We start from the raw sequence: 20,390 nt of genomic DNA on the forward strand, positions 1-20,390 counted from the left end.
ATTTATGAAATTCATTCATTCGTCAGGATCGATTATAATAAAATATTAACTGAATTTTAGTTGTCGCCCGGCGACGTAGGTTTCTTTCGAGAAACCCGACAGCGGTCGGTGGCAATGCTATGAAAAAGCCGGCATCTTTGATTTTTGCGGAGTCAGATATAGATAAGGACACATTATTTTTTTATTGAGGTGCTAGTATTTACACAGAAAATACATTATGAAAGGCGCTGTTGCCATATTTTGGTATTAGTTGATATTAGCAAAGAATATTATTGTTTGGCTTTAGTTAATTAGGGAATATATAGAGATACTATATATTCTGCATTTTTTTATTAATATTCTGTTGTTACACTGCAATAATACTTGTTATTTTGGATGTAGTAAAATTATTTTTAATGTTTTTTAGCAAAGACTGGTTTAATAAATAATAATAACAGTAATAATTTATTATACCTATTAACAACAAAATTTAAAATCATTTAATATAAATATTTTCTTTTAAGTAGTAGCAAAATATAAACAACAAATTAGAGGTTAAAATTATTTATATTAGATCCTATTTAAAAATAATATAGTCTCTAAATTTTTTGGCAACGTTGGTTTATTAAATAATAATAATTACAGAACTAATTTGTTATATTAACAACACATTTTAAAATCATGAAATATAAACATTTATTAATTTTCTAAGCATGCAGGGTAATGGAAGGAAAATATAAATAAAAAATTAGAAATCAAAATTATTTATATTAGGTGCTTTATATTACTATTTAAAAATTATATTTACTTTTACTGGCATTTACTTTAAAAAATAAATGAAATATATTTTCTTCGCAAAAAACTACATGTAAAAGAATTAGCATAAACAAAATATAAACATCGTTAACTTTTTTTTTAAATTGGCACGTGTAAAACTTTCATTTTAATTTTCTCACCCCATAGTTTGAGTTCGATAACCATTTACTTAAATATGATTATACAACCACATTACTTAAATATGATTGTTAAGTTCAACTAATTCATATTATTCAAACATCTAAAATACAAATATGTATTTTTAAAATTAATTGTAAGTTCATCTCATCTCTCTTAAAAATTGCTACTTCTCAAAATTTCCCATTAAAAAATAGACCATATACCATATAAAATTAAATAATTGAAAGATCGGACTACGGAAAACTACACAAATTTTCGGAAAAATTTTGACCACCTGCACATGCACACAATCGTCAATAAATAAAATTAAAAAATAACTACTATTTTAGTATTTTAACTATTTTAATAAACGCAAAAATAGCACCATATTTATACGGCGAAGTTATAAAAATTTGGAAGAACTAATAATGCACTGACGCATACAAAAATCAAACAAATACTAAATTTCATTTATCAAAAGCATTCGATAGTCGTGGCTCAACGATAACCATTTAGTCGCACGGCGAGGTTGTCACATATGCTTTAGTATACAAATGAATGAATGATTTTATTCGAATAAAACCATTCGATAGTCGAAATCATTCATTCATTAACCATTCGATAGTCTAATTCATTCGATAGTTCCCATCGCTACTAATAAGACAGAACATATTCAGCATAATATACAGGGTGGCGCCTGAGAACGTAGTTTATATCGAAATGAAATTTTGCCAGCATATGTAGGTTAATTGAAAGCATTTTATAAAATTATATAGAATTATACAGGGTATCCCTAGAAAAAGTTAGACATCAAAGTTGTGTTTTTTTCTAATGGAGCACCCTATGTAATAATTAATTTTCGGATTCTAGGAAAAACATAAAGGTGAGTTTTATTAAAGAAGCATATACCTAAAATCTATGGATTCTGACATATTTCACATTTTGTGAAAATGGAGAGTTTTTCCGGTATTCAATGGGGAATTTATATATCGTCAAAATATTATTAAGGTTGCCTACCCCTCAGACAAAGATTTTCCTAGATATTTTAATTTTTATGATTTTGCGTTACTAGATCTTTATTATTTGAAAACATCTAAGGGGGTCAGGTTGTCTTTTCAAAAGGATATTTTCACTTTAAAAGGCATATGTGGAGTTTTACCTCGAAAAGCAGCTACAATAATTTTTCTCATGTTGTCGACAATAGTTGATTGAGTTTGGTAAACATTGACTTTATCATATCCCCACAAAAAAAACAAGATTAGATAAAATCAGAAGCATTTAGGTATTCTGTTAATTGGTGAAGGCACACTGCATTCACCAACGAATAGAATCTAGATTTTATCAAATAATAAAGATCTACCCAGACCAAATCATTTAAATGAAAATATCTAGGAAAATTTTTGTTTGAGGGGTAGGAAATCTTAATAGTATTTTGAAGAGACATGAACTCTCCATTGAATATCGGAATAATATACTGAATGTTCCATTTAAAATAAAGGAGTAACGTGCTTTTAAAGGTGACCAATATTCAATATTAATTTTATCTCACCCTGTATAACTTTTTGGATCAAGTTTTAATTTGATTTAAAGTACAATAGTTAATCTAACTACATATTAGGCTATACCCGGTAAATTCCAATTTAGGTAGCTTTTATTGAAATTTAATGTTTTTTTCTTTATTTCTAGAAAATGTTAAACAAAATAACTTACATTTTAGTCATATACTTCTCTTATAAAACTCACCTTTATTTTTCTTCTAGAATCCGAAAATCAATTAATATATAGGGTGTTCCATTACAGAAAACACAACTGTGATATGTAATTTTTTTGGGGGGACACCCTGTAGAACTCTCTCTATTTTTAAAAAGTTCCCTGAATTAACCTACCTATGCTCACAAAATTTCATTTCAATACAAACTGTCGTACTCCTAGGAGCCTCCGCGGCGTATGAGAGGCGCCACCCTGTATGTATAGCAATTGGAAGTTTTGATATAAAAAAGGTGAGCGATTCTACAGATAAAAATAACACAAAAAGTTCCTATGAACATATTGTATTATGCCCTAAAATGCTTCCTGAAGAAGTTACAGTGTGATATGTAATTTTTTCCTGAAGAAGTTACAGTGTGATATGTAATTTTTTTGGGGGACACCCTGTAGAACTCTCTATATTTTTAAAAAGTGCCCTGAATTAACCTACATATGCTCACAAAATTTCATTTCAATACAAACTGTCGTACTCCTAGGAGCCTCCGCGGCGTATGAGAGGCGCCACCCTGTATATATAGCAATTGGAAGTTTTGATATAAAAAAGGTGAGCGATTCTACAGATAAAAATAACACAAAAAGTTCCTATGAACATATTGTATTATGCCCTAAAATGCTTCCTGAAGAAGTTACAGTGTGATATGTAATTTTTTTGGGGGACACCCTGTAGAACTCTCTATATTTTTAAAAAGTGCCCTGAATTAACCTACATATGCTCACAAAATTTCATTTCAATACAAACTGTCGTACTCCTAGGAGCCTCCGCGGCGTATGGGAGGCGCCACCCTGTATGTATAGCAATTGGAAGTTTTGATATAAAACAGGTGAGCGATTCTACAGATAAAAATAACACAAGAAGTTCCTATGAACATATTGTATTATACCCTAAAATGCTTCCTGAAGAAGTTACAGCCCCCGAAAATTAAATAAAAATAATATATTTTGTTTATTTTTAAGATTGTTAATTTTTTTCCACTAATTTTTAGATTCTGAATAAAGCTAAAGCCTTAAGACCAAACAAGAAATTAGACTATGTTTCTGTGCATAACTTTCAAATCTATGATGCACCGTTTTTAGAATAAATTGAATTAATGAAAAATTATAAAATTTAAATCATTTTGTTCCTCAAAAAGAAGCATTAAGTTTAGGAGTTCACATGCACATGTGTACTGTATTATAAGTAAGATTTTATTGGGGAATTTGTGAATCAGCCAGATCCGCCTCGATTTTCATGGCCTACTTGTAAAATTTTAGTGCCTATTTCCTTTTTTACGATCTCTTATCAAATTTAAGGTTTTGTCTCATAAAAGTGGGTTTAAATAATTAACTACTCAATTCGGCCTTATTTTTTAAACATTGAACGAATATAAACTTTACCAACATTTTTCGACATTTCAACAAGTCCCTTTAAATCAGGGTTGGAAAAAATCATGATTTTTAAAAAAAAATAAAAAAAAAATTATTAAAAAATTATTTTTTGCAATGTTTAAAAAAATTGTATGTTCTATTCGGAGTAAAAATGTACTTTTTTTGCCTCATGGTCCTTCACAGGTACAACATCGTCAAAAAAGTATAATTTTTACTCCTAATAAAACAATACACTATTGTTCGGAAATAGCCTTAAGTCGAGAATGAAATTAGTACGTATTATCTATCTAATGTCAAAGTGCTTACTGCAGATCAAAATGTCAATAGGAATTTGGAAACATACAACCCTTTCAAATTAAATATAAAACAACATATTTTCTGACAACCATTATAGATTCTCGGGAATGAAGTTCTCTAGTTCTGCACTAGACTTGGCGAATAATATGTATTCGAACAGCGAATTTTTGTCACTTTTAAAATAAATCCCTGCGTTTAGCGGTCTAATGGATTCGCACGAAATTAATTCAAAAATCGGTCCAACAATTAAATTGATGAATAGATATTTTTATATAGTTTTATATCATTTACAATTATTTTTCGATTTATTATCTGTTATATCTGTTATAGAAATATTTTTTACAGTTTTCTAGGACACATTTTTATAACTTTTACAATTATTTTTTGATTTATAATAAAGTTTCAATAAAATTATTTTTTTTTATTTAAATCACATGATTAAAATTAAAAATATCACTTATTTGATTTAAATCATTCCAACCCTGCTTTAAATATTATAAGAAAAAAGTCAAGTGAAAAATTGGAAGGTTACTTTACTCACGCAAAACCTAGGATAAGCGCGCTAAACCTAAGATTTATCAAAAGCATTAACTAACTAGGTTAGCCTGGTTATTTGGAGGGTGTTAATGCATTGGTTAGCCTGGTTATTTGGAGGGTGTTAATGCATTGGTTAGTCTGGTTATTTGGGGGGTGTTAATGTATTGGTTAGGTGGTTATTTGGTGGGGTTGGTTGGTTTTTACTATCACTTGCTTTTGGTAAATCCTATATTTTAAAACATTGACAGTAACAATAAGATTAACCGGCACAGCGTTGCCAACCATTACATCTTTTAATCGAAGTATTTTAGGAGACAAGAATAAATTAAAAAAAAACGTCCATTATTTCCAAAAAAGGCCTGGTTTATAAATCCAAAAGTTGCAGTTTAAAAGTTGTTGCAAATATAATTAAAAAAAAATTGAAAATACTTTGAGTATTTTCTTCTTTTGGAAAAATAAATTAATTATAAATATATAAACAGTTACTATTTACATCAACAAAACTCACCTTCTTAGCAGCACTTAAAAGACATAAAGATCCATTACTACCGCTTTCCCGTTCAATATATTCTAATAAAGTTTCGAGGGGTTTTTAAGGGGTTCTTAAAAGAACAATGTTCGACTGCAAGGTCTGCTAGTAAAAAAATTTAAGCTTAAACTTTCACAACACGATTCATTTAAACCAAAAACTCGTAATACAAAACCAAAGTGTCAAAAGGAATGACAATGTCAGGAAATAAATAATAAAATGTGGCATCTTGACATTTTTTATAGCAGAGCTACCACCTGAATCACCAGCGGGAAATTTAAATTCCAGTTAGTCAGGCCGGCGCCGAATGGTTGGCAACAATGAATTTAAAAATCGCGCCCTCGATTACGTAACTAAAAGTTTAATTGGTATTGAATAATAATAATATTATATAATCTCTTTTTCGATCATACTGTACTTAAAAAATATTAAAGTGTATAACCCGCTTTAAGAAATATGTTTACTCGTGAAATTAGTCTAATGTGTCTTACCTAAAAGCCTTCTCTGATATATGCTGAAGGTAATTATTACTGAATACAAAAGCTTGAAGTTGGCAGCCAACCAAACTGTCCGATTCAAGGGTCGATATTTCAGAACCTACAACTTCCAGCTGGCTAATGTGGCCTTTTGGTACATCTGAAACAAACAATTTAATTTTAATTAATTTATCAAGGGCCTCTTATCACAGAATATATACTCTATAAACTTTGGTTTTATTGTCTGGCTGTAGTTTCTTCAGGATTTCAATAAGTTTTAGCCCTTTAAGTTTAATTGACTTACGATCCCGTAAAATTAAAATTATCTACGCTACTATATCGTGCATACTTAAAAATTGCAAATTTAAATATAGTCTGTGTTACAAATCAGGAAAGGTTTTAACGAAAATATTTTCGTTACATACCTATTCTTTCCTTTATATCGTTGATACGTTTTTATATATTATCGATTTTTTGCGGAACCTCCATAGTGGTACACATCACTAGCGATGGTTGTTAGTATAAATTGTTGAAATATTTTATTTATTTTCTGGTTGCCTCTCGGTTATCGTTTATAATTTGTTATTTTTATTGAAGACGAAGGTTTATGCGTAATATTTTGTTTTTGGTTTGGTTTGATAATTAAGATGCAATTGTTACACACATTTTTTTGAAGGTATGTAAGAAATTTTGTCGTACGTATTATTTTTACTATTAATTATAGAATTTTTATATTGACATTTGGTACTTAACGCATGTCTAAATGAATGGGAGTATTCTATAAAAGAAACTGTTTTGCCGAAAATATCTCTCTCTCATCTCGATCTTCTTTGAATTAACATCTAGCGTTTTTTGTTGCAGACACCGGCACGAGGTAGGGCTTGGAATTTATTTATTGGTTTTATTTTTAAAACATTTCTTACCATCTAATGTAGTTATTTGACTTAATATTTTGATTTAATTATTTAAATATCTTGTAACTTTAAATTTCTTTTTATATTTTACCTTTTTATCTCACAATTCATTTTTTTATCATAATTTCTTTTTTTAGTAGTTTTTTTTTCAATTTTCTAATCCTTTAACTTTTATCTAGTACTAATTATTATTTTATCTTTTTTCCTTATGTACTGAAACGCAAGCTGATGAACAGGAACCCGCAAAGGTGTTCGATTTAGCAATCTCAGGGGTCATGAATTGAACCAGCCACTGCAGGAGTACTCTCAGAGACGAACCAGGAGGGACTCTGGTAAGTAAGGATTTTTTATAATATTTTTATTATACGACTTATGTCACCTTTAACGAATCCTTGCTTGCCAGAAGGCAACTCTTATTTTATCTGGACCCTGTAGTGGTGGTGTCTACTGGCAGGCCATTCGACAGATAGATTTTTGTTTTTTTTTGTTGTATTTGGGTTACTCTAGGAAACGTATCTTTACCCCGTATCTGCTAAATTTACCTTACCTTATCTTTATCTTATTTGGCGGATGCATTATCTTTGTTCCTGGAGTGACATCTTTTCTTTTAGTTTTTATCTCTCGAATTGCCGCATTTATCGTTTATCGTATCTTATCTCTATCTTTCTATTTACCTTTATCTTTCTATCTGTTTTTTTTTTAATTTATCTTTTAATATCGCATTTTAGTATTAACTTTTGTTCTAATTTAAATTTTCATATATTTCTAGTTTTTTTATCTTACATATTTTTTTATTCTTTTTACACGTGTCTACAAATTAAATCAAATAATTTACTGCAACAAAACTGCAATTTTTTTCAAGTCTTACCGAAGCAATTGTGGTGGTCTGGAATTTTCTAGAGAGAGAGAGAGCAAAATATTTTTCTTTTATATTTTTTTATAATACTATATTTATATTCTCTATATTCTTTAAATAATTTGGACAAACTTTTCAATTATAACTTAATTTAAACTGTCATAGCCTAATTTCAGAATTTTATCAATTTTAATTTTAATGCTAGTGTTAACTTTCATTTTAATTATAATTAGTTACGTAGTTAACTTCATTTGGATATTGTAGAATTCCATAAATATATTGTACAATAAATATTATTATTGTACAAGCTATTGGCAACGAAGAGACAGTCTACTTAGCGATTTTTGAACACCACCACAAAACTGGGTACTTATTAATTGTGTTGAGTAGAATACTGCTGTTTATTATCTTCTATGAAGATACGAGAATTGACCGTCCCCATAAGTAGCTCACGTACTGAGACTGGTGGAGTCTCACAAGCTCTCCAACGTTAGCCGGACAACCACGCTACCCACCAGCGGGCGAGTGCAGCGAAGAGGGTGAGGCCTTTCTCCCAACCAACCGAAGCAGAAGTGTGACAAGACTGTCACAGCCAATTGCATTAATTGTTTAAATTGTTAATTTAATATAAGTCATTAATGAAATTTTCTATTGTATTATTTAATTCCAAAGCATGATGATCTCTCTCTCTCTCTCTCTCTCTCTCTCGATAAACACCAAAGTTTGGTATGTGTTTCAAATCTAACATTTTGGGTTTTGAGATACCATCAGAAACTTTATCTTTTTAAATACGAATCTGGATTGTTTATTTCATTTTTTAAAAGCTGATAAATTTTCAAATGACAGAGCAGTTATATGACAGTAGAACCAAATAACATTTAAAAAGGTTTAGTATCAAAATAGATCACAGATATTTTCAATATTTTTTACCTTTATAAATTTAAAAATCAACTATTGCAATTCAATCGTTTTCAAAGCATCAATTAACACGATTGGATCCGTTATAAAGTTATCGTACTCAAATTTTATATCAAAGAGAAATATCGGTTTTTCCAAATAGTTTCATACTTTTAAAATTCGTAAATCTGAAAAAAAAATATATATGGAAATGTTACCCACACCACTTGACACAAATTCAATCTAAAAAAGTATCTATGAAAGTAAATATTGTTAGTATAACCCTATATAATTATATACCGGGTGCATCTCAAAAGTGGTTCACCCATATAACTTTTTTTAATGACACAATCACATAATTAACTGAATACGTCAATCAATCCTAATTTATATCATATACTAATAAACCAAATCTGGTTTTTTTTTCTGAAAAAAATAAAAAAGTTATAAGGGTGAGCCACTTTTGAGACGCACCCGGTATATTCTATATAAGAACCAATTAATAATGAATGTAATAATAAGTATAAATAAAAGTATTGATTATCAAAACCATTCGGTCCAAGAATATAAAGATACAAAAATATCAACGTGAAGGATGACCTCCTATTTATATTCTGAGATTTTAACATCCTAAAATAGATAATGTCGGGTTAATTATAGAGAAGTGAATAGACCTATAATTATATAGACAACGTAAAAGAGACTGAAAATTACGCAATTATATAAGTGAACTAAAAGAACGCCTACCTACAATACAACTACATACATCGAAAAAATCTAGAAATTTATAAATAATAGCTGCCGTAGCTAACTTAGAACCGCCTAATCAGGCCTTAAATAATCAAAAGTAATTTTATAAAACTTCAAATTTAGTGTCTTCCGGATCGCTAGATGGCGCAAAAGACAGATTAAAGTACAGATTTCTAATTATATACAGGGTGACAATTTGAAAACGAACAGTATTTAATATTACCTCTACCGATGGTAGTATGAAAATTTGGCGAAATACGTCAATTTAAATATCAAGGGGGACAATTTTTGAGGCATTTGTTGTCGTGTTACTTTCAACCCTTTGACCCCCAGGGCACCTACCCCTAAAATTTTAAATGGCAACCCCTATTTTTTTACCATTTGTACCTCTGTACCTCTACACCACCGGGCACCTGACTATACATACATATAGTTATTAGACTAAAATTATAAATTTGAAATGATTTTATGTCAAAAGTGCAACAGAAACTGTTTTATCTTCGTTTTTTCGAAGAAAAATTTATGATTAATTTAAATAAATAAAATATCCCAAATTTATCATTTCGGTCAAATATCTACTCAACAGTTATTTTTTGCTTCCATTCTAAATATCTTGAAAACGGTTGTTCGTAGCTATTTTTACCAGACGTTTTTTACGTAAAAAATTACGGAAATGTATATTTTTTTCTCTCAGTATTTTTATACAGGTACGGACGAAAAGTTATTACTCTTCAAAACAGTTAAAACTCATGTATGTAGGTGGCGCCCTGTACATATAGGCATTATATTGACATCACAATCAAATTTTTCATGTCAAAAATCCCCGGGCACTAATTTTCATCCAAATATTGACGTTACTTCAAAAATTATTTGGAAAAAATATTAAATACTTCTACACCCTGTATCTCCGAAACTAAGCATTATATGACATATATTTATACGAAACTTTTTACTTATTTTTACCTGCAGAAGATATTGCCGAAGTTACCAGAATACAATTCGGATCGCCCTGTATAAAGAAGAAACAACTTGTCAGACATACTACTCTTTATCAAACATTATATTAATAAGAGCTTTATTATAGTAAAGTTAACATTTCCTGTCAAGACATAATCTTGACAGGACATAGCTACACTGTTTACACGAATTAACTATAATTATACTCACAGAGTATTAACTAATAGCTAACTTAAATTGTGTCAATTTAAGTATTTGAACAAGAAGAATGGGAACCATTAAATCAATATGAGCTAGACGTTATGGTTTATAGAGGGATCGAATCTCAGGCTAACGATCGTGCCTTAATTAGCAAACCTCGAGGTGAGGCAATATTTAGAAGTTTGGTAAACTATCTAAACTATTACTATTCTCTGGTCAGAGATCTCGAGGGCATGGATACATTCCTGACTCCCAATCTATAGTTTGATTACTTATTTTTCGTATTGCCCGATAGACATATCTTCACCAAATTTATTTTTTTAGGTTTATGATATATCTTTTTTTATTAATGTAAGTATAGTTGTATTGCAATGAATTTGCAGCCTGCAGAGCATGGCATCAATACAAGGGGTTGTAATAAGTAACTGCAATTAATATTTTACCAACACAAATTGTTTTTCTTTGTTATTAATTGAAGTCTTTAATTTTGAACACAAATTAAAGACGTTTTTACAAATAAACTGCCCGTCAAATTTTAGAAAATTTTTTCACACCCTGTATATCATAGAAAACTAAATCTCATACAAAATTTAGAAAAATCAGTTCAATCTACGAAAAACGATCTTTAATATGCTGAAAAAATCAACAAAATTGGTCCATTTTTTTCAAAGTTACAACTCGTTGAAAATGAGTAAAAAAATCGCTGTGGTATTTAATTTGACGGGCAGTTTATAAAATATACAAAAAATGTAACAGGTTAAAATAGTAATCATCCAATTTAAAAAAAAAATGTTTGTGCACTATGTGCGCATATTTGAAGTTAAATTTCTTACTAACAGCTATTAAATTGAAGGATTTGAAAGATATATATTTTTTATGAATGCTTTTCATAAACTTCACAAAAATTAGAGTTAATATAAAACCGTATACTATTCTTGCTTTATAATTTTATAATGTTTTTTTTTTATTTTTATTAAAAAACAATAATTCTATTACCCGGCCGGATAGCTGTGGCCATTAAACCAAAATACTACTACATCTATATCTCTGACTACTACTAACTGTTACTAACCAACAATTTGTTTCGTGTGGTCTGTGGTCTGTTTTTGTTTAAATGTTTTGTTCATTATTCATGTTGGGGATTTATTTTTAAATCAGCGTTAATCGTTAGACAACCGCAATTTCTTTTGCATAATCAAAATTCTAAAAAACTCTAAATTTTACATAACCAAATTGTCACTCAAATCGCTGTCTTTTTTAGACAGATGTCACTTGTTATTATTCAATTCATTATTTGAATTCTCAGAATGTTGTTAAAAAAACTTTCATCATAAAATAAAATTTTGTTCAATCATAATTGTTTATCTACATCATTTACCGGATTAATAATACAGAAATTACAGTTCAGTTATAAACAATTCATTATTTATAGTGATTTACAGTGATTTTATTAAATTATACGAATATTCTCGTTGATTATTGGTTTGAAATAAATATGATGATAAAATGAGGGACAAATATCTCAAGAACCATTACTCGTAGCGATTTTTACAAAGAGAGATTTTTTATGATAAAAATACGGAAATATATATTTTTTTACTCGGTAGTTTTATACAGGTACGGACGAGAAGTTATTACTCCTCAAAACAATTAAAACATATGTAGGAGGTGCTCCCTACAAATATAAGTCCAATTGACATCAAAATCATTCTCATGTCAAAAAACTCCCAGACATCAATTTTCATCCAAATATTTACGTTACTTCACAAATTATTTGGAAAAAATCGAAATAAAAATGAAACTTCCACACCCTGTATCTCCGAAACTAGGTATTTTAAGACAGACATTTATACGAACTTCTTTACTCATTTTTATCTGCAGAATATGCTGACGAAGTTTCCGGAATACAGTTCGGATCACCCTGTATAAAAAAATATGGACAACCGGTATATTAGAGTTACTCCGGCAGGTAAAAATCAGTCATGCCCAAAACGAATAAATAAACGCTTCGTTCTCGCCTATAAATTAGTTAAACCCGAGCCATAAATCAATTGTCAGCAAATACAGTGTTTCATTTTGCCCGGTTTTTATTATCGAATTTTTAATTACAAAGTAGAAGAAAAAACAGCTGCAATTTTCTCCGTACCTGCCCGCCCGTCGTAAAATGAAAAAGTCTATTTAATATTTTTTAATTCCCTCCGGACTGAATGGAAGGTTTTTCGTTAACTCAGTTGTAAATCCCATTGGAAATAAAGGTTGGTAAATAACTAAACGTGTTTTTGTTTCAATTAGTAAACACACAGTATATAGATCATACCAAATAAACTTTTAATCACGTGATTAAGCTTAACCGGCACAGATAGATATTTCGAAAAAAAAAACAAATTTTGGCTATTTTAAAAATTGTCCCTAATTCCATTATAATCTATTTTAGACAAAAAGTTTTCAGATAAAAGTTGTAGATAATCACATTCCTAATGAGTTTGAGTTCTCCGATTTTTTCTAAAGCCTGTCATTTTTGACATATGACACAAACACATGTTTTTTTAAATGAAAACCATAGTTGGCCATGACCTCATAAAAAGCGCCATTTTTAGCGATATAAGCTATAATTTTAGAGTTATTATAGCCAATCCTTATCTTTCTTGACCAATTTCACTTAGTTGGCATGGTGTTCTTATTTTGTTATGATTTATAACTTATAAAAAGACAACACATATTATTAAACGGCTCTTTACAATTTACATTACACATCTAAAACAATAAAAATATCACTACATACACTTTAAGTTATTTTAGAAAATGTTCAAAAAATCTGCCATTGTTTTGAGTTTAGAAATGCATCTTCTTAAAACTGAATTTTTAGCTATTCTCACATAACGACCGGTCGACTTAATTAAACTTCTCCTGTACCGCTTCTTCAAGTGCCTCTCTTAATTCATAAGTTCTTTTATAAACCTTGTTGTTAACCATACCGCATAAAAAATCTAAAATGGATAGGTCAGGTGATCGAGGAGGCCCATGCAATTGGTCCACTTCTTTCTATCTCTGAGTCTACATAATTATGATATAAATAATTTTTAACATTTCTTTCATTGTTTGGGGACGTGGTTTGTCATAATTAAAGTCATGTTGAAACCACTCTATTGATGCGCGAATATCTATCTAAATTTAGCTGTCTTGAAAAGCGTTCTGTAAAAAACGTAAGTAACGTTAACCGGTCAACGTATCCTTGAAACTGTATGACCAAGAAAAGTTGAACCAACAATCCTACACGCTTTTCTTTATTTGAAAAATTATTAATATTTACAATTTTTGTTTATTTTAATTTACAATGTTGGGATGGGACAATTTCACATTGTGAGCAACTGACTGAGAGCAACGACGATTGAACTTGTTTCCATGGCTAACTAAGTCAAATTAGTCAAGAAAGATAAGAATTGGCTATAACTCAGTAATTTTGCGACAAAAACATATTATAGCTTATATCGCTGAAAAGCTTAAAAAATGGCGCTTTTTATGAAGTCATGCTCAACTATAGTTTCCATTTAAAAAAACATATGTTTGTGTCATATGTCAAAAATGACAGGCTTTAGAAAAAAATGGAGAACAAAAACTTATTAGAGATGTGATTATCTACAACTTTTATCTGAAAACTTTTTGTCTAAAATAGATTAAACATGAACTAGGGACAATTTTTAAAATAGCCAAAATTTGTTTTTTCGAAATATCTAGTAAGCCATGAACTTTTTCAAAAATCTGAAAGGCGCATATTTATGACCCCACAAAACTGCAATTCTTTCCCCATTTAACCGACTCTCTATCTCCGTTAGTTTCCGAGATACCCATAGAGAACATCAATCGTAGGAAACTCACCCTGTATAAGTTTAGAAAAATTAGAATGTATCTAAGCTTTCTAAACTTTAGAAAGTCTAGTATTTTGTATATTTTTCGCGTAAAATAATCTAGTCACACTTTGTGTTTAGTATACTGAAATGTTCAATTAATTGTTCTATACCAATCTACATGAAAAACATGAAAAACAAAATTTATTAAACAAAGCTGATGCTCTATTTTTCAAACAACTTTTATAATACATTTTGTAGCAAAGATGACAAATATTATCCAGTCATAGACTGTTTTTTTTTTGTTATCACCCCTCCCTCATGAATATATTAGCCAAAAAAGGGAGATGGCAATGATTGCCTATTGTAGTCCTTTCCCTCAATTCCAAGACGTACAACCGCTATTCAGAGTTATTTAACTGAAAACAATTTTGATTTATGCACAGCGATGTGTGCTCGATATATTCAGATACTGTTCCGTTTTCTAGACCGTTGGTGTTAAGTAATTCTTCAAGTGATGAAATATGCTGAATATACTCGTATAGTTGGAAACGTCGAACTTACATCAAAGGAGATCAAAGTTACCAGTAACTATATGTATTTTGGTAGTTATAATTTTATTCCTCTGATAATTATCAAATTTTCTGAATAAGGGTATAGTCTCACACATGTCAGTAACATCTCAGTTCTGTCAAACAGTGTTAGGCAAAGACAAAAAAATGTATTGTTTGGAGGGCTTGTGTACCTTGCCTTTTTTTACCCCATTTTTAATGAAGGTTAAAACGTCCCCTACATCAATTACTGTTCTCGTAAGACTACAATTAAGTATAACGACAATTAAGTCGATAAGTATAACGACCTATATTATAGGTTGTTATACTTATCGTATAACTTTGGAAAAAAAATTCTAATAAGTAAATCGACCAAGAGAAATCGCTGGAAATTATTTTGAAGTTCAAAAAATGTCCGCTAGGGGGCGTTTCTCTGGTAGCCAATCAGAAAACAGGGTTTTTCTCAAAAATATGCAACTGAACAGGTATTTTTAATATTACTATTGTAATCATCGAGAAATTTGTAATTTTTTTGATATAAAGTATTTTTCTCTATCTCATAAAATGAAGTGGTGGAACTGCTTTTTAAGGAAATTAAACTTGCTTTTATTTAAGTACGGATAACTCTGATTTAGGTTACCCAATTTAAACAAACTATGGCTCGTTTAAAAGAGCTTTTCTTCCTCAAACCTAAACCTAACCTAACCTAACCTTCCCGGGCCCCATGGGCCCCCCCTCTGTATCCGCCACTGGTGACGTCAATTTTTAAAGAAAACGCCCGAAATTCGGATGCATGAAAATTGAACTTAAACGTTTTGATATTTCGACGTAACAAAATTACCTCTTTTTTTCCTAGCCTACTAATATAATTTTTAGACCATAAGCGGCAGCCTAACATGATTTGTTCTCTTAATATCTTCGGTTAGAGAGAAGATAGAAAGTTGCAGTTTGCGCTTATATTTTGGAAATTTTGTGCTCTATTTAACTGTGTAAAAAGAAACATAACCTACTATTTAATTTTTTTTACGCAAAAGCGCAATATCTGTTATGATGTCAAACAGCGCCCTCTGGCTACCACAAAAAAAAATTAAGGAAAAGAAATTTATACTGGAGATCATTGAGGAAGAAAAGCTCTTTTAAACGAGCCCTAGTTTGTTTAAATCGGATAACCTAAACCAGAGTTATCCTTATTTTAATAAAAGCAAATTTAACCTTCCCCCACCACTTTATTTTGTGAGATATAGCAAAATACTCTTTGTCAAATAAAAATACAAATTTCTCGATGATTACAATAGTAATATTTAAAATACCTGTTACAACCTGCCATATTTTTGAGAAAAAAAACTTGTTTTCTAATTGGCTACCAGAGAAACGCCCCCTAGCGGACATTTTTTGAATTTGAAAATAATTTCCAGCGATTTTTCTTGGTCGATTTAATTATTAGAATTTTTTTCCCAATGTTATACGATAAGTAGTTTCTGAGATAGAGTAATAGTTTCTAGACTACACGAAGGCATTCGACTGCGTCAACCACAGGGAATTGCTGAGCATCCTTGAAAGAAGAGGCCTGGATACCCAAGACCTGAAAAGTATCCAAAAGCTATACGAACAACAAGTAGCGACAGTAAAACTACAGGACACTGAAACAACAGCAATACCTATCAAGCGTGGAGTTAGGCATGGATGCGTATTGAGCCCTATGCTCTTCAATATGTACTCCGAACTAATATTTCGAAATGCGCTTGAGGGATCAGAAGACGGCATAAAAGTGAATGGCAGGCTGATTAACAACATGAGATATGCTGATGATACCGTCGTTATTGCAAACACCACTGAGGGCCTGCAAAGACTTCTTGATAGACTGTCCTCGGTGGGCGACTCAATGGGTCTCAGGATAAATACAAACAAAACAAAAGTCATGGTGATAAATAGAGATGCAAGACAGGCAACGGAGGTAGTCGTAGGTGGGACACCAATAGCAAGAGTCTCAAAGTTTAGATATTTGGGCAGTTGGATTAGTGAAGACCTAAACCCAGACATTGAGATCAGAGCTCGAATTGAGATAGCTAGATCAAACTTCCTAAAATTGCGGAACCTACTGTGCGATAAACGTCTCAGCATCCATATAAAAGACAACTTCGTCAAGTGCTACGTACTTTCCACACTTCTCTACGGGGTTGAGTCGTGGACACTCAAAGTAAGCGCAATGAATAAGTTGGAAGCATTTGAGATGTGGGTATATCGCAGAATGCTGAGAATACCATGGACTGACCGTGTCTCGAATGAACGAGTTCTAAACCAAATGAACAAGGACCGAGAACTCCTCGACATAATAAAAAAGAGGAAAGCAGCCTATTTGGGCCATATCAGGAGACATAGCAAGTATGAATTCCTTCAGCTCATCATAGAGGGTAAAATTGAGGGAAAGCGCGGACCCGGACGACGGCAATGCTCCTGGCTGAAGAACATCAGAGATTGGACAGGCCTGGACTCACATACTTTGCTGAGAAGAGCGAAAAATAGAGAGGAATTTGCCATGGTTGTTGCCGATCTTCACTGAATGGAGAAGGCACTTTAAGAAGAAGTTTCTGAGATGCAGCCGGCGTTCATTCTTAGTTGGCCACCCGGTACACATTTCCAAAGGCCTTAGAAACATAGAAAACATAGTCATAAAATTTAGAATTTGTAGGAAATTTTATGTAGGTTCAGAATATATACTCCATTGACGGCTTAGATACCTTGGCTTTGTGAGAAAAATAAATTTTTGGACCCTTGTTTTCCAGCTATTTTTGATGAAGGTTAAAACATCCCCTAGGTCAATTATTACTGTTCTCGGTTAGCGGCGCATCTAAAGATTGAGTCTGGGAGAGTTACTGGCGTAAATTACGAGGTTTAAGTTAAGTAAATTAGCACTGAAAGGTAATGTCACTGCGGAAACAATAACTTGGATTGGCCTGAATTTTGTATATTTTGATTGGAATTATTAATTCCTTTTGGACAATTTTATTTAAGGTAATTTCCCCCACTACACCTTCCGTATAGACGCCTCTGTCAAAAAAGCACCCCGGAGCTCAAAACATATTTTCTCCACCACAATTTATTTTTCGTTAAACCTTTATCCTTGAGGTATTAAAATTAGTTTTGGACAATCTACTTAATCGAACACTAACACCAAAAGATCCCTTTTCTAACTACTAAATTTAATTACTAAAGGGCGATTTCTGTTTGATTTCGAATCCCAACTAATCCAGTATTACCTAAAAAATCTATCGAGCACCGAATTTATTTAGTTCAATGCTACGGAAAGGGTGATAATAGTTATCGGAAAATGTGATACTTTAACAATAGCAAAAAAAATTACGTTAATCAGAATTAATAATATCTATCTATCAAAGAATGTAATAGAAATGATATTATCATAACCTTTTGATTTTCAGGACTTTTTAGGATTTTTAGGACCATTAACTAACTATTTTAACAAAATATACAACACGAATAATTTTGATTTGTTTTTCTTAGATAAGATTTTTATTCTATTCTACAATCGTTTCGAGAATATATTTAACCTAAACCGAATTTGTAAAAACGAAAATCCCCGACAATTTTTCATGTTTTTTTTTTCATGACATTTGGAAGATTTATCGCCGGGTCTGTTATTGGGATGATCCCTAAATCGATGTGAAGGTTCGTAATGAATTTTTATAGGAAACGGCATATTTTTGTTGTACAGGGTGTCCCATTTTCGTGTATTTTACAGGGTTTCTCGTTTATGAGTAGAGTTACAAAGATGCGATTTTTATCACTGTGCCATATTTTTATGAAACTAAATATGCTGCACACAGATTGGCCACATTGGCTTCTGAAGTACAGGGCGAATTTGAAAATATTGCAATTCTCGACCCCCTTGGTATCTTCTATAACAACATGGGCCCCCCCTCTGTATCCGCCACTGGTGACGTCATTTTTTAAAGAATGGTAACTGAGGTCTCATAATTTTTCGGTAACAGGGTAACTGAGTCTCGTAATTTTTCACGTAGAATTCAATGGCGCAACTTGCTTTGTAACTGGGAGCAATAGCATAAATAATAATTTGACTATATCATATTAATAATATATATACCATATCATTAAAAAACATATGTTTCACTGACGAATGCAAGTTTACCTTAAATAATGAACCCAATGTTCAAAATTATCGATATTGGAACAAAGAAAACCAACACAGGTTTGTCGAAACAAGGACGCAATATCCACAGAAAGTAAATGCTCATATCAAGGCAAATAAAATATAAAAAATAATATACAGAGTGAAAAATTTGAGGCAAATTGCCAACATGGCAGATCCCAGCGAAAAACTAATTATATCACTAAATTCTACGCGAAAAACTCTCAAATTTCCACTACATTTCAGGAACTAAGAAGGCTATGACAAATCTGTGTATAGCATCTTTAGTTTCATAAAAATGACCGTGTCTTTGTATCTCTACTCATAAACAAGGAACCCCATTAAAACACGAAAATGGGACTTTTTGTAGAGGGTAAGTCAACTATAGAGCAATTTATACAGTTTAAGACAAACATGATCTAATACTTACTTGGAAATTTGTAGTACTGCGTTGACAAACAGGTAATACTGTGCATAGATCGAGTTTTGAGATAGTTTTGGTCTTCTGAGCATGAACACATCGGATTAAATATGCAACTGTTCGATTCTAGGACGTCGCACAGCACTACCACCTCTATCGAGAACAGGCACATCAATCGTAGAGCCACTGCAAATAAAAAGTACACTTAATAATAAATAAATAATTAAAAAATAACTTAATGAAACATTTGATTAAAAAGTAAGGAAGGAGTATAATGCTATCCATGTATTCATGCATGGTAGACGGACAAAGGGCCCTAGGGTTGAGATCCTTGACAGTTCTGTTTGACGATTTATTTGACACATTTGAATTTGATTTGAAATTTTGTGAATTTGTCAGTCTTTACTGAGCTTATTTTATGTTATTTATTATTTATTCTACTACTGGTAGTTGTTTAAAAGTAGTAAATTCAGAAGGAAATTGTGGCAAAACTTAAATTATCAGTGACACTATTACAATTTATCGAAACAGACCGTAAAATAGTTGGTTGTGTAGCGTGCGTTAGATCTCGGTCAAAAATCGAGGAAAATAATGTAATACATTTTCACTAGTAGTGACTATATTGGTAATATACATACGTGTAGTAAACCTATCATTTATGAAATTCACATAAATTAACTAATTATATATTTTTTTTTGCGTTTTTGCTGTTCTTTGCTACTTGTCAAAGATTAGATGTCAAAGAATTTAGATACGTCAATTTGACTTACCTGCTTCAGTAGCGTATCGAATGTTCGTGTTAATAAATAATTATAACTATATCTATTTTTATTAGAATTGTATATTTTTATAACAATTTCAATAACTACCAACTTTTAATGACAACGTAAAATAAAACAACAAATTATTGAGTCTACCCCATGTCTACACTACATCTTATTTTTACA

At 31.0% G+C, this 20,390-nt stretch overlaps 1 protein-coding gene across 2 annotated transcripts in view; it reads right to left on the reverse strand.

The window, feature by feature from the left end:
• LOC115888797 (chaoptin-like) overlaps positions 1-20,390 on the reverse strand; it is a 113,208-nt gene that overhangs the window by 36,982 nt on the left and 55,836 nt on the right. For both annotated transcript variants that reach the window (XM_030908638.1, XM_030908639.1), the window contains exons 2-3: positions 19,453-19,629; positions 5,902-6,046 (exon numbers count right to left, since the gene is read on the reverse strand). In XM_030908638.1, the coding sequence (XP_030764498.1) occupies positions 5,902-6,046; positions 19,453-19,629 (322 nt within the window). The remainder of the gene's footprint in view (positions 1-5,901; positions 6,047-19,452; positions 19,630-20,390) is intronic.

Source organism: Sitophilus oryzae, unplaced genomic scaffold (assembly GCF_002938485.1).
Source record: "Sitophilus oryzae breed Bouriz unplaced genomic scaffold, Soryzae_2.0 scaffold_808_pilon_pilon, whole genome shotgun sequence".
In the NCBI taxonomy this organism is placed as follows: domain Eukaryota; kingdom Metazoa; phylum Arthropoda; class Insecta; order Coleoptera; family Curculionidae; genus Sitophilus; species Sitophilus oryzae.